We start from the raw sequence: 26,989 nt of genomic DNA, 5'->3' as shown, positions 1-26,989 counted from the left end.
ATTGAAGGCAGTCGGAGAGTAGATGTTAAGTGTTTCCAAGCAACTTTGAGAAATCAAGGATGAATTTGGAAAAATCTACATTTGTAGTCATAGTAATAAAGCTTTTGGCAGCAATAGTCACAGTCTGGCAGCAAAAAGAAAGGACAGAGAATGTCAAGTCCACCCAGGGTACAAGCTATACATGCAGGTGAGCCAGGAGGAAAAGGCAGGGAAGGTCATGTGACAGTCAGAAGAGCAGTTAAGGAATGGAAGACTCTATGTAGGTTGGATAGAGAAGTGGGAGTAGCTAGAAGCTAGTGATTCAAAGTATGGTAGGGTTTCTCAAAAAAATAAATGTAGAATTATCATATCACATCGTATCCTCATCCTACAGTTTCACTTTCTGGAATCTACTACCCAAACGCAGGAAAAGCAGGGACTCAAACAGTTATTTGTATATTTGTTCATAGCAGCATTATTCACAATAGGTGAAGAAATCCAAATATCCATCAGCCGATGAATGGATAAAGAAAACATGGCATATACGTACAGTGAAACGTTATTCAGTCTTAAAAAGGAAGGAAACTCTGACACAAGCTACAACATGGATGAACCTTGTAGATGCTATGCTAAGTGAAATAAGCCAGTCATAAAAGGACAGATATTTTATTTCATTCTACGTATATGAGGTACCTAGAATAGTCAGATTCATAGAACCGGAAAGTACAATGGTAGTTGCTGGGGGCGGGGCCAGGGAAACGAGGAATTACTGTATAACGGGTATGGAGTGTCAGTTTGGGAAGATGAAAAGATTCTGCAGATGGAAGGTGGTGATGATTGCACAACAACGTGAATGCACTTAACATCACTGAACTGTACGCTTTTCGAAGATTAAAATGACAAGTTTTATGTGTGTTTTGCCACAATAAAAAATACATGGTGGGTAAAGGACTAGATGTCTTAATGCTGTTAGTAAGAGTGTTATGTTGAAAGGTATGAGAGAGGTAGAGAGAATCATGGTTAAAGAATTGGGTATTAAAAGTTTAGGTTTCACTAGTGAAATTCTTTCAGCTTATTACAGGGTCTGGGGCAGCATTTCTCATCTAAAGGAGGAGATAGTATAATATGCAACCAAGACATACCAACATCATTGTGGGTGGGGTGTGTGGCTGGTATGGGGCTGGTGTATAATCTTCCCAGCTGGTTCTGTTGTTTTCTCCCCTTCCACCTCTTCCCCCATAAGGCTAGGGTGGAAAGGAAATATAGTGCTTTGGCATGAAGGTTATCAGGGTTGGAGAGTGGATTCGTTGTCTCCATGAGCACTGAGGTTATCAGAGGTCAACAGCTAAACTTAGAAAGTGAGAGGATCAATAGCTAGTTAATATGAGGAGGACACATGGGAGATTGTATAGCTGGACTCCATGGGCCTCAAAGGTGGCATTTTTTCCTTAAGGTTGGAGGAGCTGTGGTCTTGGAATGATCTGCAGGGAAGTAAGAAGAATGACAGCTCTTTCCCACAGACTTTTTTTTTTTCAGTAATGAGAGTATTAAGAGAATGAACTGTCTACTTAAGAAAGCCCTCAAGGGAAGTGAGACCCTAGGGCAGTGGTTCTTGGACTCCAGCTTCATGTTTAAATCTTGTGGGAGTGAAAACATATGATGCCAGTTGAAGTTGAATCATTAGAGTCCGGGTGGCAGCTTTGAAAGCTCTCCTGTGATTCTAATATACAGCTTGGGGTTGAGAGCCCCTGCCGTAGGGAAGAGCTGGGTTTTAGTTAGGACAAGCAGGCAGACGGAACAAGGGAATTTGGTCCCACCAGGACTAGGACACTGACGGGCATGTGGGAAGTGTTGTCAGAAAGCACAACAGTAGGGGCCGGAGTTTGGAGGATGGCAGGGGGAGAAACAGAGTAGCACGGTGGTACCTGAAAAGGACAGGGACGGTTGGGTATACGTGGTCTTGAGGGTCCAAGTAAAATTGTTGTCCAAAATTGTTTCCATCCAAAGTTATCGTCTCCTGAGCAGACCGATGAAGACGTGGGCAAGTTCAAGGAGGCATTTGTGCTCTGCTCATTAACCTCACCTAGCAGTTTAGAGACAGAACAAATACATAGAGTTATTAGGCATGTTGTTAACCTTTCAAAGCCTTAGTGTCCTAAGGGGGAAAGAGAGAGATACTTACTTTGCAGAACTCCTATGGGAGTTAAATGAGACAAGGAACAGAGTGAATGTTTATGAGTAAATTTTGTAAACACTTAAAGCCCTATCAATAGTGGCTGTTTTGTTACCATCATATTAGGAGAAACTGGGAGTCTTACCTCATCAGAAGTTCCCTTTTTTCCTTTGGAATGTGCCACTAGGTCAGGTCTCAGTGGATTCTGATGTACATTTGGTGTTAGGATGAGTCTGACTTGGCTCAGGGTATGTGTTTCCAGTCTGCTCTTTTCTCTTTCCTAAAAGCTTTGAGAAAACCAGCGGGGAGGCTCCTTCCTTTTTTGCCCCAGCTCCATCCTGACTGACGTGCTGACACTGCTTAAGCTGTGGGATGGATTCGTGCTGACTTGGGAGGCTGACTTTAGGTGTCAAGGGCTTCCTCTTTGCACTTGGTTTCCACACTCATGTTCTTTTCTGCAGACTCCTTCAAGGAGTTCTGCAAAGAAGAGTGGATTTTAAAGAAGATACATATGAATTGAGATTTATTTCCCCTAGTCTAAACCAAGGTTAAAATTTATTATAAAAGTGGTAACTGTACTGTAACCATCAAAATAATTTTTGATGAAAAAATTGCTGCATGTAGTCACACAACTACTTATTTGAATTTAATATGATAAAGAAAATACCCTAAACTTCACTTCTAAAAATTTAAGTCTCTAAGTATTTTACAATATTTATCATATTCTTTAATGTGAGTTGCCTGCTTTATTTCCCTGACTAAAGTGGCTGTTAACAAACGGGGACTTTGATCCCCTGTGCTCCACCCTGCACACAGTTGGTGCTCAAACAATTCACACTATTGAATTCAGACACAAGATCTACATGTGTACCTTCTGTTACTCCTTATAGAATCAGAAATTAAAGTTATTTTATCTCGTTATTTCAAGTTGCTTGTATTAAGTAGAAGCTAAGGAATTAAAGACACAGAGCTTTTGCTAATAAGAGGATGCTTATTCTGAGTAACTTGCTGGTTGAGTCAGATACCAGGGCTCCTTGTTCCTATCACTGGGAGGTAGAGTTTGATTCATTTGTACGATAACATTGCCAGGGACAGTAGGAATATTGTGCTGCGTCTCCTATATTGACATCAAATTGCATGCTGGCTTTACTGTCGGGCTTCTTCCAGCATTTTGTGTGCTGAAGCTCTGCGCCAACCAAGAAATCCAGCTGCTGCTATAGCTTCCCCTGCCTACTCCATCAGGTGTCCACGTTCCACCCCCTACACAGCCAGGGGACTAGCTCCTTATTCATCTTGCTGATCGTGGTATCTCCAGGCAGCGTTTCATATGCAGGAGGTGCTCAATAAATGTATGATGATGGATGACAATCGAATAAATTCCTTCATAAGTTCCTTTCTACAACCTTGAGGTTTTGTTTGTTTGTTTGTTTTTATTTGTTTTTTGCAAAATCAATCAATTTTGGTAAAGAACTGATCCTTATCTTTAAACTAGAGTTCTCCTTCTCTCTCTTTTAATGGAGACAACTCCCCACTTTGTAATGCTTCTCTCCGCCATCGCAGTGTAGACAGTTTCAGTTCCCTCTGAAAGGAGAGGCTGTGATCTTAGTTCCTCGGGTGCGAGCTGATGGAGTTACAGGAGACTGAACGCATGCCATTAACCCCCGCCCCAGAAAACGTTATCTTTTTGTAGTGCTGACCTGTAGAAAAAGATGAAATGCTCACACAAGAGGGTGCATTTCATCATTGCTTATGTGGGGTAATTACTCCATCGGGCAAATAACACTTCTGTTGTCCTGTCATACTTCCTGGAGTCTAAATTCACTCTCACCTTGTGGGGTGGTTGTAGGTATGTGGAGTCGCTTGAAGCTAGATGGATGCGGTAACAAACCAGATGTTGAATGCTGCAGCTGACAGAAATTCTGCGATGTAAATGCCAGGTTTATGGAGTCTCATCGTATTTCCTGATGAGAATTTTCTTTGGGTCTGGAGAGTTAGCGGAGAACTTGCATGTGGTCTCTTGCCCTTGGTCTCTTGTTTTCTCAGCTGTCGTGCTGAGTCTTCTGTTCCACCACACTGCCAGTTGATTGCCTTTGACTCTGATTTTAAAGGTCTACATCCCCATAACCGAAGGGCTGGACGTGATGACTATGCTGACAGATGATGCCACAGTCGCCGCCTGGAATAACAAAGGACTGCCCAGTGACAGAATGTCAACCGAGAACGCCGCGATCCTCACCCACTGCGAGCGCTGGCCCCTGATGATAGATCCTCAGCAGCAAGGAATTAAGTGGATCAAGAATAAGTATGGAACCGCCCTGAGAGTCACACGCTTGGGCCAGAAAGGGTACGTGAAATCTGAAGGGTTGACTTTCAGTTGAGCTGCTGGAAAGGGTTCTGATTTTTACCAAGTCCTGGCATTTCTTAGAACTCTCTGCTACTTTGAAATGTGACAGTTGAGTACAGCTTGTTTATCTGCCTGCTTACATTTCACATTAAGTATCTCTGTCAAAGGGCATATATGTCAGGCAGCATCCACTTACCTGAAGAAGTTAGAAGGAAGGTTAGAACAAACACTGAACATGAGAGGAAAAATTTCCTAAGGCAAAGAATGGAAACATGATGTATTATAACCCTCTGTAGGGCATTTGGCATATGGTAACACAAGAATTGTCACCTGCACCTACATGCTTAATGATGTTTACAGTCTTATTCCTAAATATGTATTTGGCCTACAGTAGGGTTTTAACATGGCTCAAGTCCCAGCGTTGAGTGCCTGAGATAATTCTTAGGCAGGCTTCACATGTCGCTTTTGAGAACCAAATCTGCTCTGAGATTTTTCTGTCACTGGGTCCACATGACAATGTTGGCTGGTAAGTGGAAAGCTGTCTCATATGTAGCTGGTCTTCAGTAAATGTTGAATAAATAATTTTAGACTTCCTGATATTTCATTTCAGCCCCTCATCGTCTTTTGATGTGTAAAATGAAATAAGAAATGTCTGCAGTTGTGCAGATAAATGATCTGCCTTGCTTATCTGAATGCTTGGAGAAAATTATTTTTGAAGGGGAGAGACTACTTTTGGAGAGGGGGAATGAAATAAAATGATAGTTTACTGCCTTATATGATCGAATCTAAAAGTGAATCTAAAAATGAAAATTTGATTAAAAAACCACAAGGCATTTAGTAACATTTGAATTTTTTAACCAAAGAGGACCTATAGAATAAATTTATGATGTTTGGGCAAATTACATTTATTTCAACCATAATCATTGTCAAAAGTGAGTAAATTACACATAAACTTCTTAGTTCATACTATTGAATTTCACTTGGAAAATATAATTATGAAATTTATCTCAGAATCTAATCTTTAATTTCCATGTATTCTAGTCAAAGAATACTACTTTATAAAATAGTATTTCCTTAAGTTAGTTTGTACCATTTAAAGCATATTAAATTCAATATAATTTAATATAAGTAATTTTAAATATTTTCTCTGTGCTTCTTTATGTTATTTTTCTTCTGACTGAATTTTAAGGTTTTTGAATGACATTGAAACTGCTTTGGCCTTTGGAGATGTCGTCTTAATTGAAAACCTTGAGGAAACGATCGACCCAGTCCTTGAGCCATTGCTTGGCAGGAACACAATTAAAAAAGGAAAGTAAGTACATTTTATGCTACATATGAGTTTGGTCATCAGCTTTTATTTCTCAGCCATATAATCAAGGGCAGTCTATGGGAATTTTCTTGGTTATATTTCTGAGTTTCTGTTCCAAGTCACTTACATTCCAAGACCAAAGCACTCTTGATGTGATCCAGACGTTCAGACCATTTGTTTGGTGGATTTAGATTCATGTTACCCAATTCCTGACTTAGAGACCCCAGAAATGCACTGTCACAAATCTGAAAGCAGTTACTTCTTCATTAGTTTATACCAGTGTTTTTCTGACTTTAGTACTTGGCAGAACACCTTTAGTATGTTTGCCTTAACTGCCTTTCACTTGTATCCTTATTTACGTAATATGTTTAAAAAACAATTTTAAATCCACTACTTTTTTTAACTCAGCCTCATCCCAAGTCATAACACCCACAAAACCATGGATTTGCTGTGCTAGTTCTGCTTTTCCACATGCACTTGAAATGCACGTAACCATTAGAAAAAAAAGAGTTGATTAGTGGACCCCTAAGCTCATCCCTGTACCAGCAGTGGTGGACTGGAACACCCCTGCTGAGCTCTGTGTGACCTTCCAAATGGCTGCCATCCCCCCAGACGCCAGCTCTCCAGGACATCCTCCCAGGGCCAATGAAGCTGCCTCCGAAGGGTCATCATGTCACTTTCTACCTGTGTGTAAAAGGTCAAATGCAGTAGTTGTGACTCTAACCAAACCTGTGTGGGCTCAAGGGAGGTTGTGGCATTCCAGAAGCTCTCTGTGCCTCTTCACTAAGGAACCAACATTCACTAGTCTTACTGCACTGGATTTCCTTCTCTTTTTTGGTTCTTTTTTTCTCCACAAAGGTGTAATTTCAGAACTTCCCCCACACCCTTCTTCCTTGATATCCATTCTCTGCCTTTTCATCACGAGATTATTCCTGTCAATTTTAAGTGGAAATAGGCCTACTTAAGGGTGACTAACTTCTATTTTTTAAAAAGTCTCTACCCAATTAGTGTGGTATTTATTATACGACTCACCAAGTAAATCCATTTACAGTGACTGACAACTTATAGTTGTTTAATAAACCAAAATTTACCCAGACGAGCATTTAGAACACTCTAATAAGACACTTGACAAACTGCAGCTCTAACATAAATATAATTGTAGCTGTGTCTGATGTGTTAAAAATATAGTGTAAAATCTTGAATGTCACTAAAGTGAAATCCTTGTTATTAAGATTCTGACTCTATTACGAAGGCCTAAAATTTTTTGTCAGCGAAATACATCTTCTCTAGCTTTAACTTGGACCTCCAGTAACACAGTTTAGATGTAAGAAATTTGGTGACTGTCTGTTTTTATATATGTATGTGTTTATTTTTTGATAATCTGAAATTTCTAGAGACTGATAAATTTGAGTCCTGATTTTTTTCTTGGTATGAATATAGTTAAGTATAAAAGAGAATCCCAGAAGTTTTTTTTTTTTATTTCAGAAACAAACTATTTTACATACAGCATCAATTCTTTGTCACAAAATATCAAACCAGAGCAATTTATTTCAAATTAATATTTCCTGAATATGTACTCTTTATTAGGCTTTGCAGAATTGACCATATCATTGTAGCATTATTAAAAGATAAAGAGAATTTAAAATATGTAAGAATATATCAGATGGTGTTTATTGCATGCATTTATTACTGTAGTAATTCTGGCTCCTATGTGCTTATGTGTGGAAACAGCCATTTCTATGAAGGTAAATTCAGGTCTATATCTCTAGTTTTTTTAAATGTGTTTTTAGAGTATCTTTATGCAGAAAATCTGAGTCCTTACATTTCTCAGTCACTGAACAAGCCTTCTCTGAACATGGCTAGACACCAGGCACTGTACTGGGTGCCCGAAGATTCAGAGCATGATAAGGTACAGAGCCTGCCCTTAAGGAAGCTACGTTTCCTTAGCGGAAAGAGAGACCTGTAAAAGTAATACATGCCCTTGGTGTAATGATAGAAGTACTCATGATAGGGAGTCGTCATGGTAGTGGAGACTTGGGAAGGCTTTGTGGAAAAAATTGGATTTGATTACATGGACATTTAACATGAGTCTTGAAAGATGAGTGCCATTTGTCAGACAGACAAGTGGGAGAAGAGAATCCTGGAAGGAGAGAACTAATACCAAATAGCAGAATGCACGAGGCAGCCTAGCAGCCTTGGGGAACTGCAGTTAGGACTCGGATACATGGAGAGTCCCATTTTGGGGGGAAATAGAGGAGTATGCACTGAGACAGATGAGACTGGAGATGTTGTCAGGACCCAGAAAGTGGACATCCTTGGACATCTAGGTTGGCCTTTTCCTATAGGGTGATCGATCTTTTCCTTGAGACACACTAAAGGGGTCCATTCCTATCAATAATGCTGGTTGACAACAGCAGTGGTTTTTGACCAAAGGACCTTGCCTTCCTGGAGTAACACATCTGGAGTTTCCATATTTTCACTTGAGAATCATGAGCATCTGTCAGTGGGGAAGGTGGTGAAGACTCTTAAGCCTGGTAGGAGTAATGTGATCAGATTTCTGTTGCTGGAAGGACACACTGTTGGTGCAGTGGGAAGTATTGATTAAAGACACATGGACCTAGATTCAGGGTCCCATTAGCAAACAATTGAAATAACCCAAGTGACACATAATATGAGCCTAAACTAAGCCAGCGACAGTAGAGGTAGAGAGGAGAAGGGCAAATCAGAATTCTTAAGGAGTTAATCTCATCAGTTCATGGTCATTAATGAGATTTTGTTAGTAGGAAAAAAGGAGGGTTCAAGGGTGATTTCCAGTCTTGTGCCAGATGAAATGATGGTGTGATTTATGGAGAGATGTGATACAGGAATAGGAGTCAGTGTAGGGAAAGAGGTAATGACTCCACTTATTAGCTATTCAAAGATGGAGGTACTGCTTTAACACTAATTCTCAAAAAAGAGGTCTAAGAAGCCATTGGATATGTGGGTATGGAGCGTAATAAAGAGCTCTCAGCTGAATATGTAGGTTGAGGAACATCCCCCTAGAGAGCTAGTTAAGCATCTTAGATGTGATTGTCCACAGAGATGCTGTACAGTCAGGAGGGCGCAGGTGCAGTGACTTCACAGGTGGAAAAAATGGGGCCTGAAAGAGCTTAGTTAAACTCTCCTTGGATGCCTAAGACTATATGAAGTTTAATACATGGAAACCTAGTTTCTTAGCCAGATCTTCCATATAAATAGGCGCTGCCATCTTGCAGTAGAATTCCTATGAACGCTATTTTGCCAATCTAACTCTTCCTACTCTTACATTCTATTTTTCCTCGAAATTTTGCTTGTTTTCTTATCTGTGTTTTGTTTTCATATCTATGGTTTGCTATGTTCAGCCCTTTAATTTTTTTTTCATGCTGACTGAAGAAACCCCTTTATATCTTTCCTCTGCTTGCTTCTCTCCAGCTCAGAGTGGTTCAAATGATTTTTTTTTTTTACTATTACTGCTTCTACCATCACTCCCATTAAAAGTTTATTGTTTATTACTTTGAATTGAATTAAAGCTTTTCTATGAAACCCACGAAATGCTTTACCTGTATGATACTATTGAATTTCCTTTTACCAGCCTCATTTTTCAATACTTCACACAGAAAATCTCCCCTTTCCGTAAGGTGCTATTTTAGTTACCTTTTCTTTCTACAAATCCCAAATTCATTTAATTCAGAATTTAACTGCTATTTAATCAATTAAATGGGGACTTTTATTTTCTACATTTGATGCTTCCCATACATAGTGCATTCTATACTGTGTCACTGTGTCATCTTCCCTTGATGTCATTCTTACAATATGCTTAAATTTTGTTTCACTCTTACATACCCTTATTAGATTATGAGTTCTCCATGAATAAGAATCATACTACATTCCTTTAGAAAGGTGATTAACCAAAATAAAAACCAATAAAAACAGACTTTTATTTCTGGCACTATGGTGCCATTCAATATGTGAATACTGAAAAACAACTAAATATGTTAGTTAAATTATTAAAGACACCATTTGAAATATATCACTTAGTTGACCAAAAAAAAAAAAAAAAGTGTGACCCAAAAGCAGGAATTAAAAAGACAAGGAACACCAAAGCTGGCTTTCTTCCTGAGGGTACCTGCTAAAACCTGATGCCTTGGGTTTCTATTTTGATGGATGTACAGAGCCTGGACCAAGTCTAGGGCCTGTTCAATGTGTGGAGTCTGCTAAGAGATTCCTGCAAAATGCTACAGCCTCAGCGTGCCATACCTGCAATTTAAGGGTAAATTTGTTAGAAGTTAAAGAAAAACAGTACTGCAGAAAGAAAACTTTCTTTTCTCTACCTTGGCCCTGGAATGAGATTGGAAAATATCCCCAGAGATTTCCTAAATAGATCCATCCCTCTTATGAATGTTTAAGACAAATTTGTATTACTTGTAATGCCCTAAAATACCTCAAACCAATAACTTATTTTAGGATAGCCTTGGGTTGGTCACATCCCGATGCACTTGGCTGAAGCAAAGATCCTCTTTGGAATAACATCCATAAATCCAGACTTTAGGGGATTATGAAAGATCTAATTCAAAAGGCATGAGTTCACAGGCAAAAATTAAAGAACACACAAGGAAACAAGGTATCATGAGCCAGAGCAAATAGAAACATCAAATAATAGAATCCTTATCTCATTGCTGCTTTATTTTGTATTTTATTATTAATAAGGATATGTTTATTAGCCTTCCATGAATTGCCTATTGTTAACTTTTGCTAATTTTTCCATTAGGTTTCTCTCACTTTCTTGAATGCCTCAGTTATTTTGCTTCTACTTGTATTCATTCTTATTTTCTAACATGACTTTGAATTCATTCTTTCTTTAAGCATGTATCATTCCCTCATTTCCATAGGATTTGGCCTGGGAAGGGAAGTAAATACAGTGCTCAACCCACTATCTTGAATTAGCTCCGGGTGTGTTTTCAAGAGAGACTTTTAAGACTATGAGGTGGGGCTTTATGCACTAGTGTATTGTTGTTAGAAACTAATATCAGGATACAAGTAGGAAGGTGAAACTTGGGTCAGATCTTAATCTGCTACACTCTAGTTTGGTGATTTGGAGTTAAGTTTACATTTTCATGTCTGATGAGGGGAAAAAATACATAGCACACAGATAGTTAATATATATTATTTCCTTTGAATCTTTAACGAGTGATGTGGTTGATTGGGAGCATGGACCAGAGGCTAAGCCAGAGCTCTTGGAGTAAGACATTGGGAAGACTGGCAAGTGTGGATAAACCGTAAATGGAGCCATGAAACATATTAGCAAAAAGGAGGAGGGAAGAGGAAAGGAATCAGTCATAACTTTTGATGTTTTAAGTTGCCTCTCAAGAACCGAAGTGGGTTTTGGTTATTTAAATTTTATTATTTAATGACTGATATATATAAAATACATAGTGTATAAAAGTTATAAATCATCATAATAATTAAGACATGTATCTACCAGTCACATGATGAACTGAAAGATGGCCACTAATCTCCAATCTATCCGTGTGCCCCTCTTCCTTCTCATTCTGCCTCCTCTCCAAAGGTTGTCAGCATCCTAGGTTTCGTTATCACTTCATTACTTTATTTAAAATAGTTTTATCATATATATGCATTTTCTAAAATGATATATTGGGTTTTTCTTGTCTGATTTGGGACTTTCTAAAATGCCATCATAGTGTATATAGTTTAAAGGGACTTGATTTTTTTTTTTTTACTCAGTATTTCTAAGGCTTGGCTATAGTGTAGATTTGAGCTCTAATTCTTTTCATGTAACTCTAATCTCAATTTTCATCACTATAATATTCAATGGTGTGGCTATTCCTCAATTTATTGAATGTTCTTATTGAAGGACATTGGGTTATTTTCACATGGTTTGCTATTACAAGACAGCGTTTCTATGAATATTAGTGTATTGAATACTCATATATACATCTACAGGTGCACACAGCGAGGGGTTCCTCAGAGTTTCTATTCTGGAGTAAAATAGTTGAGTTGTTGAGTATGTGCACAACAGGCTTTAAAAGATAATGCCAAGTTGCTTTCCAGTGTTTGTACAAATTTATATGCTCACCAGTAGTGTGGAAGTGTTGTGAAGTCTTCAAGAGAACTAAGTTAGGAACCTTCTTTCTTCTGCTGTTTTTTTTTTTAATTGAATTATAGTCAGTTTACAATGTTGTGTCAGTGTAGAGCACAATTTTTCAGTTATACATGAACACACATATATTCATTGTCACATTCTTTTTCACTGTGAGCTACCACAAGATCTTGTATATATTTCCTTGTGCTATACAGTATAGTCTTGTTTATCTGTTCTACATATGCCTGTCAGTATCTACAAATTTCGAACTCCCAGTCTGTCCCTTCCCACCCCCCTCCCCTCTGGCAACTACAAGTTTGTATTCTATGTCTATGAGTCTATTTCTGTTTTGTATTTATGTTCATTTGTCTTTTTCTTTTTTTTTAGATTCCACATATGAGCAATCTCATATGGTATTTTTCTTTCATTTTCTGGCTTACTTCACTTAGAATGACATTCTCCAGGGACATCCATGTTGCTGCAAATAGTATTATGTTGTCTTTTTTATGGCTGAGTAATATTCTGCTATATAAATATAACATATCTTCTTTATCCAGTCATCTGTCAGTGGACATTTAGGCTGTTTCCATGTCTTGGCTATTGTAAATAGTGCTGCTGTGAACATTGGGGTGCAGGTGTCTTTTTGAAGTAGACTTCCTTCTGGATATATGCCCAGGAGCAGGATTACTGGGTTATATGGTAAGTCTATTCCTAGTCTTTTGAGGAATCTCCATACTGTTTTCCACAGTGGCTGCACCAAACTGCATTCCCACCAGCAGTGTAGGAGGGTTCCCTTTTCTCCACAGCCTCTCTAGCATTTGTCATTTGTGGACCTTTGAATGATGGACCATTCTGACTGGTGTGAGGTGATACCTCATCGTAGTTTGATTTGCATTTCTCTGATAATTAGTGATGTTGAGCATTTTTTCATGTGTCTGTTATCATTTGTATTTCTTCTTTGGAGAATTGCTTGTTTAGGTCTTCTGCCCATTTTTGGATTGGGTTGTTTGTTTTTTTCTTATTGTCATATGACTGCTTATATATTCTGGAGATCAAGCCATTGTCAGTTTCATCTTTTGCAAAAATTTTCTCCCATTCCATAGGATGTCATTTTCTTTTGCTTATGGTTTTCTTTGCTGTGCAGAAGCTTGTAAGTTTAATTAGGTCCCATTTGTTTATTCTTGCTTTTATTTCTATTGCTTGGGTAGACTGCCCTAGGAGAACATTTTTGAGACGTATGTCAGATAATGTTTTGCTTATGTTTTCTTCTAGGAGGTTTATTGTATCTTGTCTTATGTTTAAGTCTTTGATCCATTTTGAGTTTATTTTTATGTATGGTGTAAGGGAATGTTCTACCCTCAATGATTTACATGCTGCTGTCCAGTTTTCCCAACACCGTGTGCTGAAGAAACTGTCTTTATTCCATTGTAGGTTCTTGCCTCCTTTGTCGAAGATTAGTTGACCAAAAGTTTGTGGGTTCATTTCTGGGCTCTCTATTCTGTTCCATTGGTCTATATGTCTGTTTTTGTACCAATACCATGCTGTCTTGATGACTGTAGCTCTATAGTATTGTCTGAAGTCTTGGAGAGGTATTCCTCCAGCCTCTTTCTTTTTCTTCAGTAATGCTTTGGCAGTTCTAGGTCTTCTGTGGTTCCATATAGATTTTATTATGATTTGTTCTAGTTCTGTGAAATATGTCCTGGGTAATTTGATAGGGATTGCATTAAATCTATAGATTGCCTTGGGCAGTATGACCATTTTAACAATATTGATTCTTCTGCTGTTTTTTTAATAATACAAAAGATACCTGTATTTAATACTGTTAGCCTCCCCTTCCTATGAGGAACTATTCCTACCACCTGTTTTTCCCACCTCTTTTTTTGAGACCCTTGAAATTTTGAGAACAGTTCCATTTCTAAAAGCTTTAAAAGTACTTTGGAATAAAATTTGGTGTTTTAGTGATTGTATTGTTTTTGCCTGAGGAGAAGTAAGTTTAAACAAAGCAAATGGCTTCTTGTTCCTTCATGAAAGTCTTTAAAAGACAGAAAGAAAATTTTTTTTTAAATGTATAAAAATATATATACATATGCAAGATAGAAGGGGATGTGAAAGAATAAAAAAGATGGGTAGAAATAGGAATTACTTTTCTTTTAAAGAAATAAATAAAAACTAGGAAAAGATAATGGAAAAGAAGACTGATGGGGAAATGTTGATTTGGCTTTGTTTAATCATTGAGATACCCCATGGCAATGTTAAATCAGGAACAGACAAATGATGACTTTATCTTGATCCCATCCCATACTAATCTACATGTTTGTAAATTTTCTACTAGATCTTTCTGTTCTGATCTCCAACAATGAACATTTTACTTGATTTTTTCTATCCCCTTCTGCCATTACATTTTCATGTTACTCTTTCAAATTACCTGTGTGGTTACAAATATGTTTCCCTTTGTATTGTAAAGACAAAATAGCATTAAAAACAGGAAAAAGAGGAGGAAGCAACCCACAGGGATTGCAGGCTGGTACATTCACCCAGAATGCCTTTACTGTATCATCTTCTCCAAGTGCTCTTGGAGTAAGACTTTGACACTCCTGAGAGAAAGCCACATCTCTGGGAAAGTTTTTGGCTGTTACTGGTGGTTTTGTTTATTTTAGTTCTGTTTGTTTGCAGGGACTTTTTTTAAAAACCAATATTAGTCTATTCTTCCTCATAATGAATGTCTGAGAAAATGCTTTTGATAGATATAGCAGAGTCCAAAAGTTGAAGTTAATTAATAATTGGAATGTTGTGGAGTATGAAGTAATGAATACTAATTACTCCTTTCATGTCTGACAGCTCCCTGTGGACCAATACATCAGCCCAGACTTTAATTTGGTTCTAGTAATGGTTTCATCAATAGCACATTAAATCTGTGAGAAGATATACAGTTGAACCTGACCCACATAGTAGATACCACTGTCATAAAATGGCCACAGGCTGACAACAGCTGGGTAATTACAAATAATTAAATCCTCCAAACTCCAGACAATCCTAATTTTAAGTAAAATATATCTTATGGTATCAATCGACAGAAAACACATCTGGGAAGATTTATCAACACATGCTTTTTCCAAAGCAAATTTACTGGCTTACATATTAGAGAAATTGCTGATCTGTGAAGCATCTTCATAAAATTATCTCTCTTTAATCTTTCAAATCTCCCCAAATATTATTGAAGTGTTTTTGAACTTTAATCTTAGCTGGAGTAACCTTACTGCAAGATGTATTTCAGCTTGTTTCTGAACATACAAATATTTTCAAGACAATTTATGCTTCATCCTATGTTTAATTCCATGTAATTATTCTTTTAGTAATAGTCTTTAAGTAACATTCCCTAGAAAGAAACTTAAAACTAATAGAAATACTAGTTATATGATATAAATTTCTGTTTTTATAGACATAATAAAATGAATGGGAGACAGTATTTTACAGAGAGTGTTTATTTTATAATGACTGAGTTTCCTGAAAGTTGAACCAAAATTAATAAGAATCATTTCTGCTAGCAAGTTTCCAGTTTATTAGATATTATTATGTTGCTTTTCTTGGAGTTGATGCCATATGATTGTTCTGTCATTGATTATAGATGTATTAGAATGAGGTCTTGGTGGAATTTAAGATAGAATCATATTAAAGTAAATCCCACACTAATAGCTTGTGCTGTCTGGAGCTCAAAGCTTAAGATTTTTCAATAAACTCTGAAGTTAAGTACTTCTCTCATTATGTCCCTGTGTAAGAATATTTTTATTTTCAAGTTATTTCATACCCTCCTATACTAGAATTCAGCGGTCTAGTCTCTCCCAATTTCTGAAGCCAAAAAATAAAGTTTAATTGCAGAAAAGACCTCCAGCAACCTTTCTATTCCTAAGTTCAATCAAGATTTTTTTAATTTTTTAAAAAAATTTGGGGGGGGTAATTAGATTTATTTATTTGTTTGTTTGTTTCAGTGGAGGTACTGGGGATTAAACCCAGGACCTCATGCCTGCTAAGCACATGCTCTATCGCTGAGCTATATCCTTCCACCAAGGTTTTTTTTTTTAAGAGTAACATTCAGGGTCTACAGATCCTGCCTCTTCTCAGTCAACTTGCTAACACTGTTTGACTTTATCTGAAAGTAAATACCAAGCAGGGCCACAGATTAAGAACCTTTAGATTCTTTTCTTCACAAAAGCAATTTTCTTGAAAGAAGAGAAAAAAAATAAATGAAACCAGAACTTCTTTATTTTTCATGGTATCTGATAATGTTTAAATAAGGATGTATTGAAATACATACCATATGTATGTTTTATATGTGTGGTATATGTATGTGAATATATATATATCTCAAAAGGGAAATAATCTGCTGTGGTTGTCTTCAACTTTATTTTTCTGTTCAGTGGTACCTGGACTCTTGCAACTTCAATCTTTATTTAAAAATTCTAATTGAAGTTTGCTTTTGTCTTAGAAGAACGCGTTGGTTGTATAAAGCAGCATGACAGTTAACTCATTTCTATTCAGGACTTTCTTTCCTTCCTTTCCTTGAACGTCCTGCCAGCTGTGCAGCTTTCAGCTTTCTTCAGGAACCAGGTTTGACAACTCGCACAGGCCTTCCTGCCCAGGTGGCTAAGTAACACCTGCCCTCTGCCAGCTGCACCTGACCCTTGGGCTGTTCTCAGCCAGAGCTCCTGAGCTCGCAAGTCTAATCAGGGAGCTTTTAATTTTAAACAGCAGGACCTGCAGTAAGGCTTTTAGATGTCCATTGAAAAGGATTTTTTTTCTTCTGAGTGTGTTTTGATTCTCCAACTCATGGGACTATCTTATTTACTTGTCTCAAAACCCACCTGCTATCTCTTTTCCTTGACAAATCTGCTCCGATGAGGCCGGGAGAATGGAACCCCTCATCTTCAGAGAACGTCTTAGCCCTCTGAATTGCCCATCCTAGAGTGCGAACCTGCAATATAGTCAGTCATACAGCCTCTTCAGAAATTTCTTGAAAAATAGCACTGTGAGAAAGGTTTTGCAAAAACAGAGATCTCCTGCAGCCACTCCTAGTAAAGGCTTTGATCTGCCACAGAAGGAGATCTTTATTCTCAATTGAAGGTGCTGCTTTTCCAGGTTTGGTTTTACATGGCAATAAAAAGGTATGAGGGTGTTTGTTCACGGACTTAGGGTGTCTGACCACTAGAGAAATTTATTTAAGTTTTTATGATCCAAGACTGATGACATTTTCAACAGTAGCTACACTAAATCTTGGGAAGAGGGCCAAAGTAGAAAGACATTTCCTTAGTTTCCAGACATGTATCTTAGAAGTAAGGAATCCAGACTGTAATCTCAGATTTCACTCTCTTCTTGGTTATGTTGAGATGATGCTGCCTCTCTCCATTTGCAGAGATTCTGGTTTTCAGGTAAGTCTGATAATCAGAAGAACTGTTTCCCCGTATATCAGAAATGCTGTGAACATTCGCCAAGAAATCATTTTCAAGTATTTTAATGTAATTTGCATATCAGTCCTCCACAATAGTAATGACGTTTCATGACTTAAAGAAATTGCAAATCTTTTCATCCCAGGATATCATCCCAGGATAACTTTTGGTAGGATTGTGAATAAACTTTGAAAGAGTTTTGAAATCACCTCACGTACCTGATTTTTATGCAAACCTGACACATGGAAAACTAAATTGATCATTAATTTGTGGGTGAGCATCTTTATTATACAGTGATTCATTCAGCTAACTAATGTGCACTTTTGGCATACTTAAGTATTATATTTTCTTTTCCTGAAAGCCAGAAGATAGAAAACTTTTATGTAAATTGAGTAATTTATTTTTTAAAATTTTGTAAATTAAGTAATTCACTTTGTGAAAATAACTACCTGAAATCATAGCTCTTTGATTAGTGCTGAGTAATCCTCGATAATCAGTGTTACTCTCTTTCATAAACAGGACAGAATGTCTAACCACAGGTCACCAGGGCTTGTTCTCTGAGCTGTGTCTTTATATTTTTTCTCTAGTGGCCATTGATTGTTACTGAGTCAGTCATATTCTCTCAACACTCTCTTGTGATCGATCGTTAGAAAGGTCGACAAAGGCTGGGGTTACCAGCTGTCACCATCCAAACGGCATATTAACCTGCAGTGTGGTGCAGTGAAATGAACTTTATACTAGGAGTCTGGAGACCCAGGTTCTAGTCCCAGCTCTGCCACTAAGCTACGTGACCTTGGACAAGTCGTAAACTCTTCAGGTCCATAAAAAGGAATCAGCTGAATGATCTCTAGGGTCCCTTCTGGCTCTAAAATGACAATACTGCTAGGTGAGGCAGAATGTTGACAGCTCACCCTGTGTCCTATCCAATTAAATCATGGTGTCTGTACTGGGAAAAAAAACGATTTTATTTCAGTTCTGAGTTCATACACTCAGTCTCTCATGTCCAAACCAGCAATTCTCAGCCAGTGAGAAGAGAGGGCAGGCGGAGCTCACTGCCTTGGAGGGATGAATGAAAACTCTCTGGGAGCAACTCCAGCCCAGATTCAGAGATCCCTGCCCCACTTGCTTCTCACTGTGATGCGATGTCAGGGGCCAGAGTCCTGCTCCTGGGAAGCAGGAGCTCCAGTCGCAGAACCACTGCTTTAAGAGAGTAGAGTTCCAAGTTTTAGTGCCCTTCACACCTGCTGCTGCCTCTCAAGCACTCAGAGCTGCCTGCTGTGTTCTGGAAGTTACAGCCTCTGGTCTCATGTCTTTTAGAGAAACAACACAGTGAGTGTTTGCTTTTCCCACCCCTCTGGTTAACTCCATTGTTTTTTGGATCCTTCAAATCAGGAGAGAGCACTAGCAATCCGTTTAATTTTCCCAGATCGGAGATTAACCAAAAATTAACCTAGCAGCGATGATAAAACCCACTGAGTCATTATGCAGTTTTTGCCTTTCATAGATCATAAACGCCCCAGTTGAGGATAATTTACTATCCCTGGGAAATGTCAACCTACAAAATAATGTTTCAGAGCAAAATATAAAACCAGCTTTATAAGCAGACATCCTTCTCTCTTCTGTCAGCGTAGGAAGTTCCACAATTAACTGTCTCTTCACAGAGAAAATCAGACCTGTCCCTCAAGCAGTTAGATTTCTGGTTTTCAAAAGTGGGGAATGAGAATACCTCACAGCATATGTAGGTGTGCAAGGAACGTTTAGAACCACTGAGCTGTCTCTGAGCCACCTTACAGAGTGAGGCTTAACTGAGGTGTTTGGTTAAATACGTATTTGACCAGTTAAAAGCTTTTACCACCTGCACCCAGAAGCAAGACTGTCAGAACCTCATGCTCCACGTTGGCCAATCTCCCACTGTTTTTTCTTGAAAACCTGGGAAAAGAAGCACAGTTCTGTGTAGTGGCTGAGTGGAAAAATTGGAACTCGGCGTTCTGGGGAAGTCCAGTGGGATTAGCTGCTGTTGCTTTGAGAGGAAGTCACGCTGATGCCGCTAGCCGGTGGATCCTCGAGAGGATCCTTGCAATGGGCAAGCAGGCTTTCTTTTCTTTTTCTTTTTTTAAATTGAAGTAGTCGGTTTACAATGTTGTGTTAATTTCTGCAATTAATTTTACAATTCTGTGTTAATAAGTGATTCAGTTATATATATAGACATTCCTTTTCATATTCTTTTTCATTATAGGCCATTACAAGGTATTGAATATAGTTCCCTGTGATGTACAGTAGGACTTTGTTGTTTATTTTATATATAGTAGTGTGTATCTGCAAATCCTGAACTTCCAATTTATCCCTCCCCACCCTCTTTCCTGCCTGGTAGCCATAAGTTTGTTCTCTATGTCAGTGAGTGGCCCAAGAGCTGAGGATGGTTTTCAGTAGTTGTCAGCAACAAATAAGAATATATGGCAGAGCTGGATGTGGCAAACAAAGCCTGAAACACTTATACTCTGACCCTTTACAGATGGAGCTCTCCACCTCCTCTCCAGGGATCTCTTCCTGAGACCTGAACACCTATAACTTTCAAATATATTAGTCATCCTGCTAGGGGCTTGTTTTGATTCTACCCTACCCCCACAAACCTCAAAATTAAACTGACTTCTTACCTCAGTTCCTAACCCTGCCATAGTGAGCTGTCCCATTAGACAACAACAGTGAAAATTCTAGACTTGATTTAGTCAGTGTTCATTTAAATTTACATTTTTAAAGTGGAAAAGTGTTTAAATTCTCTTTTCATCTGGGGACATAGGCTAGTGATTAAAAATGGAAGTTTATGGGGCATGAATCCAAACCCGGTGAAAATGCATAAGCAAATGAGGGGAAATGCAACCTGATCATGGAAAGTCGTGACAGACCTGGCATTTCTCTGAGACACTACAGAAGGGAGGAATACATCCAAACTAAGATGGTGCAGTGCAGTGATCAGAAAAGAATGCTGCCCATGCATTCCACACAGCAGGCTTCCTCAACTTCCCTTTTGAGCCAGTGCCCAGAGTACTGGGAGGTAACTTGAAGTATATGTGCATTTTCCTATAGATAAATTTTAAGTGTGTGTGTATATATATAATATAACACACACACAGTGTATATATAATATAACACACACACACACATATATATATATAAAATTACGCTTTCTGTGGTTAACTTTATGTTAAACGTTGCTATTCTTTAAGGGTAAAATGAAATCTGTATGTATGTATCATGTGTACATACAGATGCATACATAACGTATTTCATTTTGCCCTTAAAGAAGCAATGTTTGATATAAGGTTAATCACAGAAGGCATAATAATAGAAGTTATTATGTATTGTTACAGGTTCTTTATACAATTTATTTATGTAATTGTTACAGTGACACTATGAAGTGAGTACTGCTGTTACCATTTTACATATAAGGAAATGTAACCATATACAGGTATAATTCTTATTCCTCTTATGCTTTAGGAAAATGGAGAGTTGCTGAAAAATCATGAACACCTGGTTTTACAGCCTGTATGTATTATCAGGATACAGGAATGAAATGACACCTTAATATCAGTGATGGTTCATGGGAATCTCCTGAATGTCTGTGTTTTATTCTCTTTAGGTATATCAAGATTGGAGATAAAGAATGTGAATTTAACCAGAACTTTCACCTTATCCTCCACACAAAACTGGCAAATCCTCACTATAAGCCAGAATTGCAAGCTCAGACAACCCTCCTCAATTTCACGGTCACAGAAGATGGTCTCGAAGCCCAGCTGCTGGCAGAGGTTGTCAGTATTGAAAGGCCAGATTTGGAGAAACTTAAGGTAAAAATGATGAAATCACCCCCAGCATTTATTTGGTGGCTGCTGTGCACAACTTAGAGTGCCAGACACAGGCGCGTAAGATCAGAATCCTGCCCTCCAGGGTCTTGTAACCTAACTGAGAAAATGAGGATGTATGTGAACAGTTAAGGAGCAATTCAAGGATACTTCTGACAAAGGGAGGAGTACGATTGTGCCCCAGATAGGAGATGGGCTAGCCGTGGGTCTTGTTTGATGCAGGTGACGAGGACAAGCAAAGAGGCCCATCAGTCATGGAAAGCAGAGCTCGGGAAGCGGGAATGTGCCCTGGAAGGTGGGATGATAGCAGACCCATTTATTCAGAGCAAAAGCAGGAAAAAGAGGAGTAATGGAATAAGGTTGAGTAAAAAAGGGCTTGCAGCTGGTTAGACTAGCATTTAAAGACAAATGTATGACTTTAAGTACACTGAGAAAAAATACTGAAAATAATTAAGTGCAGTGTTGAATGCAGTAAACAAGAAAATAGCACAGTAAGCCTAAAGATGTAGGAAGCAGGCAATAGAAGAAGTGAGTAGTTGCAGCAGAGACTGTATGGACTGCCAAGCCAAAAATATTTGCTATCTGGCCCTTTATGGAAAAGGTTTGCCATTCTTAATATAACTCCGTGGTTCTCAAACGGTGGTTCCTGGAACAGCAGCATTAGCTGGGAACCTCCTAAAATACAAATCTCAGCCCAGATCCCGCTAAATGAAAGATTGTGGAGGTAGCCTCAGCAATCTGCTTTACCAAACCCTGCAAGGGATTCTCATGCATGTTCAGACTCAGTTTGAGACTGCCTTCACTTGGATTTACTTCTGCACCAGTCAATGAGCAGGGCAAAGACGGCCCTGGGAGCAAGGCAGAGTGGAGTGGGCACGGTTCTCCTTGCAGGTCTCCCTGTAGGCAGGCGTCGCATCATGCCAGGAGAGCGATCCACAGCCCAGGGTTCAAAGGACCACAGGTGTGTGCCTTGTACACGAACTACCAAGACAGAAAGGGACCATGTCCATATTTGAAATGCCATGTGACCATATAAGAAAGCAGTCTTGTCATGGTAACATATGTACATGTACCTTTTCTTTTTTTTCAAAAGACTTGACAGTTTGGTTAATTTGTCTTCAAACATATGACAGTAAATAGCTATAAATCTCCTTGTGATCATTATCCAGCTTCATAAGTATCAATATTTTGCCTCTTTCCCCCTACATATTTAATTGAAGCAGTTTTTAAAAATGTTTTTCTGTTTTGGAATAATTTTAAGCTGATTTACAGAAAAGCTGCAAAGATATTACAGAGTTCCTGTATACCCCTAGCCTCGTTTCAGTTTCTCCTGATGTCATCATCATTCTTTTTTGCAGCATACAAATAAAATTTGTCTAAAATGTTGTTCTCCTTCAATAAAACATACACACTCGATGTGTCCATTAAGAAATAATAATATTTCTCCCCATTTTTATAAGTTTTTTGAGATATAATTCATATACTCGTTTTGAGTATGTGATTCAGTGCTTTTTACGTTATTCATAGAGTATCAGTTTTACAACATTTTGGTCACCTCAGAAAGAAAACCCATACCATTAGCTGTTACTTCCCCTGTCCCTCCCAGCTAGCCCCTGCCAACCATTATTCTTTCTGTCTGTATAGATTTGCCTATTTGGACATTTATATAAATGGAATCATAAAATATATGGCCTCTGTGTTTGGCTTCTGTCACTTAATGCTTTCAAGGTTTATCCATTTTATAGCACAAGTCAGTTCATCATTTTTATGGCTGAATAATATTCCACTGTCTGGATAGACACACATTTTATTTATACTCTCATCAGTTGATGGATATTCAGGTTCTTACCACTTTTTGTGTATGATGTTAAATGTTGCTATAAACATTCTTGTGCAGGTTGTTGTGCAGACATATTTTTCAGTTTTCTTGGGTACATACCTAGGAGCAGAGCTGCTCGGTCATATGGTAACTCTGTGTTTACTATTTGAGGGACTGATGGATTGTTTTCAGAGTGGCTACACCATTTTACTTTTCTACCAGTTTTATATATATATATTTTTTATCTGCTTGCATTAGGTGTATATTGCTCTTCTTTCACTAGTTTCTTAAGGTAAAAGCTTAGGTAATTGATTTTAGATCTTTCACTTTTAATACATGTATTTAGTGCTATAAATTTCCCTCTAAGCACTGCTTTTGTTGCATCTCACACATTTTGATAAGTTACATTTTCATTTTTATTTCAGAATATTTTTAACTTCTCTCAAGACTCCTTTTGTGCTATTTAGAAGTATGTTGTTTACCAGACATTTTGGGAATTTTCTAGCTATCTTTCTGTTATCAATTCCTTACTTAATTTTGTTGCCTTCTAAAAGCATACTTTGTATCTCTATTTTTTGAAGTTTTTCAGGTATGTCGTGTTGTATAGCTAAGTATTTGGTCTATCTTGTAAATATTCTATGTGAGCTTGAAAAAAATGTATATTCTGATGCTATTGGATGAAGTATTCCATAAATATCAATTATATCTAGTTGAATGATGGTGCTTTTTAATTCAACTATATCATTACTAATTTTCTCTGCCTGCCAGAGCTGTTAATTATGGATACAGGCTTTTGAGTTCTCCAGCAGTGGAGTGGATTTGTCTACTTCTTGCAGTTTAGTCAGTTTCTGCTTCATGTACTTTGACACTCTGTTGTCAGACACATGCAGATTAAGGATTCTTATGTTTTCTTAGAGAATTGACCCTTTCATCATCATGTAATGCCTTTCTTTGCTCTTAATAATTTTTCTTATTCTGATGTCTACTTTGTCTGAAATTAATGTAGCTGCACCAGCTTTCTTTTCCTTTGTGTTAATATGGTACATCTTTCTCCATCCCTCTACCTTTAATCTAGCTGTGTCTTATATTTAAAGTGAATTTTTTTTGTGGACAACAGGTGATTGGGTCTTTTTTTGTCCACTGTGTCCATCTCTCTTAATTGATGTATTTAGACAATTCACATTTAAAGATATTATTGATATAATGGGATTGATATCTACTGTATTTTTCATTGTTTTTTATTTACTGCATTTGTTCCTTGGCATTTTTTTCTTTTTGCCTTTTCTAATTTTAATTGAGCATTTTTTGATTCTAGTACCTGTCCTTTCTTAGCATATATATTATACTCCTTTTTTTTTTAATAGTGGCTTCCTTAGCATTTGCTACATGCATTTGTAGCTAATCTAAATCAACTTCTAAGCAACACTATACTGTCTCATGGATAGTGACACCTTTTAACAGAATATTCTCATTTCCTCCCTCCCATCCCTAATAACATTGTTGTTGTTCATTTCATTTACCTCTGAGTTATAACCCCTGAATACATTGTTGGCTTTATTATCTTGAATAGTTATCTCAATTAGAGTGAGAAAAATAAAATATTTTAGCTTCATTTATTTCTTCTCTAACATTCTTCCTTTGTTTATATAGTTCCAGGTTTCTGATCTATATCATTTTTCTTCTCTGAGGAAATTTTTTTTAATTTCTTGCTAAGACAAGTTTACTTGTGATAGAATCTCTCAGGTTTTGTTTATCTGAAAAAGTATTTATCCTGCACTTTTGAAGGATAATTTGGCAGGATACAGAATTCTAGGCTGGTGGGGGGGGGGGTTCTTTCAGCAATTAAATATTTTCTCTTTTCTTGTTTGCATGTTTTTTCAAGAGAAGTTTCATGTAAGTCTTACCCTTTTTTCTCCATAAATGAGGTTTCTTCCCCCGCCCCCGACCCATGGCTTCTTTCAAGATTTTTTCTTTGTTTTTGGTTTTCTGTCATTTGAACATGATATGCATAGGTGTCATGCTTTGTTATTTATCCTGCTTATTATGTTGTAAGCTTCTTCGATCTATAGTTTGGTGAGTGTCATTAATTTTGGAAAATTCCTTGACCAGTATTACCTCCAGTGTTTCTTCTCCATTTTTTTCTTTCTTCTCCTTCATGTATTCCCATTATGTGTCTGTTATGCTTCTTGTGATGGTCCCACAATTCTTGGATATTCTTTTCCCTTTTTTTCGTTCTTTTTCTCTCTGCTTTTCAGTTTGGAAAGTTTCTGTTGACATATCTTCGAGTTCACTGATTCTTTGACTGTGTCCAATCTGTTGATGAGCCCGTCAAAGTCATTCTCCATCTCTGTTAGTGTTTTTTATTTCTAGCATTTCCTTTTGATTATTTTGTAGAGTTTCCATCTCTCTACTTACATTGTCAGTGTGGTCTTGCGTGTTATCTACTTTCTGCATTAGAGCCCTTAGCATATTAAGCATAGTTATTTTTCACACCCAGTCTGATAATCCCAACATGCCTGCCATACCCAAGTCTTGTTCTGAGGTTTGCTTTGTCTCTTCTGACTGTTTTGGGGGCTTTTTGTTTGTTTTTGCCTTTTGGCATGCCTTATACTTTTTTGTGGAAAGCCAGACATGATGTACTGGATAGTTTGAACTGAGGTAACTAGAGCTTTCGTGTGAAGTTTTATGTTTATATGGCTGGGATTTAAATTGTGTGTCATGTTTGCTGTAGCTGTTTTGTGTCCTGGTCTTCAGTTTCCTCTCCTATCCTTGTGTTTGTCTCCCTTTGTCTTTAGATTTCCCTAGAAGCTCCTATTCTAGTAGAATCTGTGTCTGGCAGCTCTCACAGCCTGGTGATGTGGTAGTGAGGCATTGTGGATGGGAAGCATCCTATGAGCTTCTGGTTAAATCTCAGGGTTTCCTAGTAGGGCTGAGTCACTGGACTTTGACCTTCAGAAGAGTTTCTTGTCATTTGTTTTTATCTCCCCTGTGTGAGCTGTTTAGTCAACCCCTATTCCCTCCCAAGTCAGATGAGGCTCTAATAAAGTAATTTCCCTTGAGGACAGGCTCTTGTTAAGTGAACAGAAAGTTCTTGACATATTTTAAATGGTTGATTTCCTTTGGACGTATTTCAAAATGGTTGCTTTTCCCTTTTCCCTGCCCAAAGCAGGAGTAGATTTTTTTTTTATGATATTCACTGTGAGAACCTAATGGGTCTCCTGAAAGTAAACTCACAAAAGTTGGAAGGCTCCCTAAGACTGGTTCCCCTGGAGTTTAACTCTCAAGCTCTGCCTGCAGTTATTAGCCAGTGACTATGTTCCTGATAAGCTGTGATTGTCTGTGTTCACCCATCTCTGCAGTTTTCAAGGTGATATTTGCCCTGTGACCTCAGTTCTCTGACAGATGTAAGAAGAGTTGTTAATTAGCTTTTTTTTCCCCTGCTGTGAGTAGAATAATGACTTCTCATTTTTTAGATTTGAAGCAGAAACCAGAAGTTTCTTCCTACAGGTTCATGATATTAAATGATTATGAAACATGGTCATACTCTGGACCCTGGATTGCAACCAACTCTTAGCATGCCTTCTGAATTTTTTAAAATTATGTGTATGGCTTTAATGCTAAGTGTGTTTTATTATGGATGATTTCCATGAAATGGATGAAGAATTCATCCATTCATGCTTAAAAATATGAATTAACCACCATTTCTGACACTTCTTTTTGTTTGTGTTAGTTGGTTTTGACGAAGCACCAAAATGACTTTAAGATAGAGCTAAAGCACCTGGAGGACGACCTTCTTCTGCGTCTTTCTGCGGCAGAGGGGAGCTTTCTAGATGACACCAAGCTGGTAGAGAGACTGGAGGCAACAAAGGTCACTGCGGCCGAGATAGAGCACAAGGTAGGAGAAGGCAAAGGCTCCCTGCAGGTCTCAGTGCTCTAATGGAATGAAGTG

General features: G+C 37.9%; 1 protein-coding gene across 1 annotated transcript in view; it reads left to right on the top strand.

The window, feature by feature from the left end:
• DNAH11 (dynein axonemal heavy chain 11) overlaps nucleotides 1-26,989 on the top strand; it is a 281,146-nt gene that overhangs the window by 212,518 nt on the left and 41,639 nt on the right. Inside the window, 4 exon segments of the mRNA XM_032483875.1 lie at nucleotides 4,261-4,496; nucleotides 5,686-5,808; nucleotides 21,002-21,206; nucleotides 26,771-26,935. Of these exon segments, the coding sequence (XP_032339766.1) occupies nucleotides 4,261-4,496; nucleotides 5,686-5,808; nucleotides 21,002-21,206; nucleotides 26,771-26,935 (729 nt within the window).

This window comes from Camelus ferus, chromosome 7, assembly GCF_009834535.1.
Source record: "Camelus ferus isolate YT-003-E chromosome 7, BCGSAC_Cfer_1.0, whole genome shotgun sequence".
Taxonomy (NCBI): domain Eukaryota; kingdom Metazoa; phylum Chordata; class Mammalia; order Artiodactyla; family Camelidae; genus Camelus; species Camelus ferus.
This window is presented reverse-complemented; position numbering and strand designations above follow the sequence as displayed.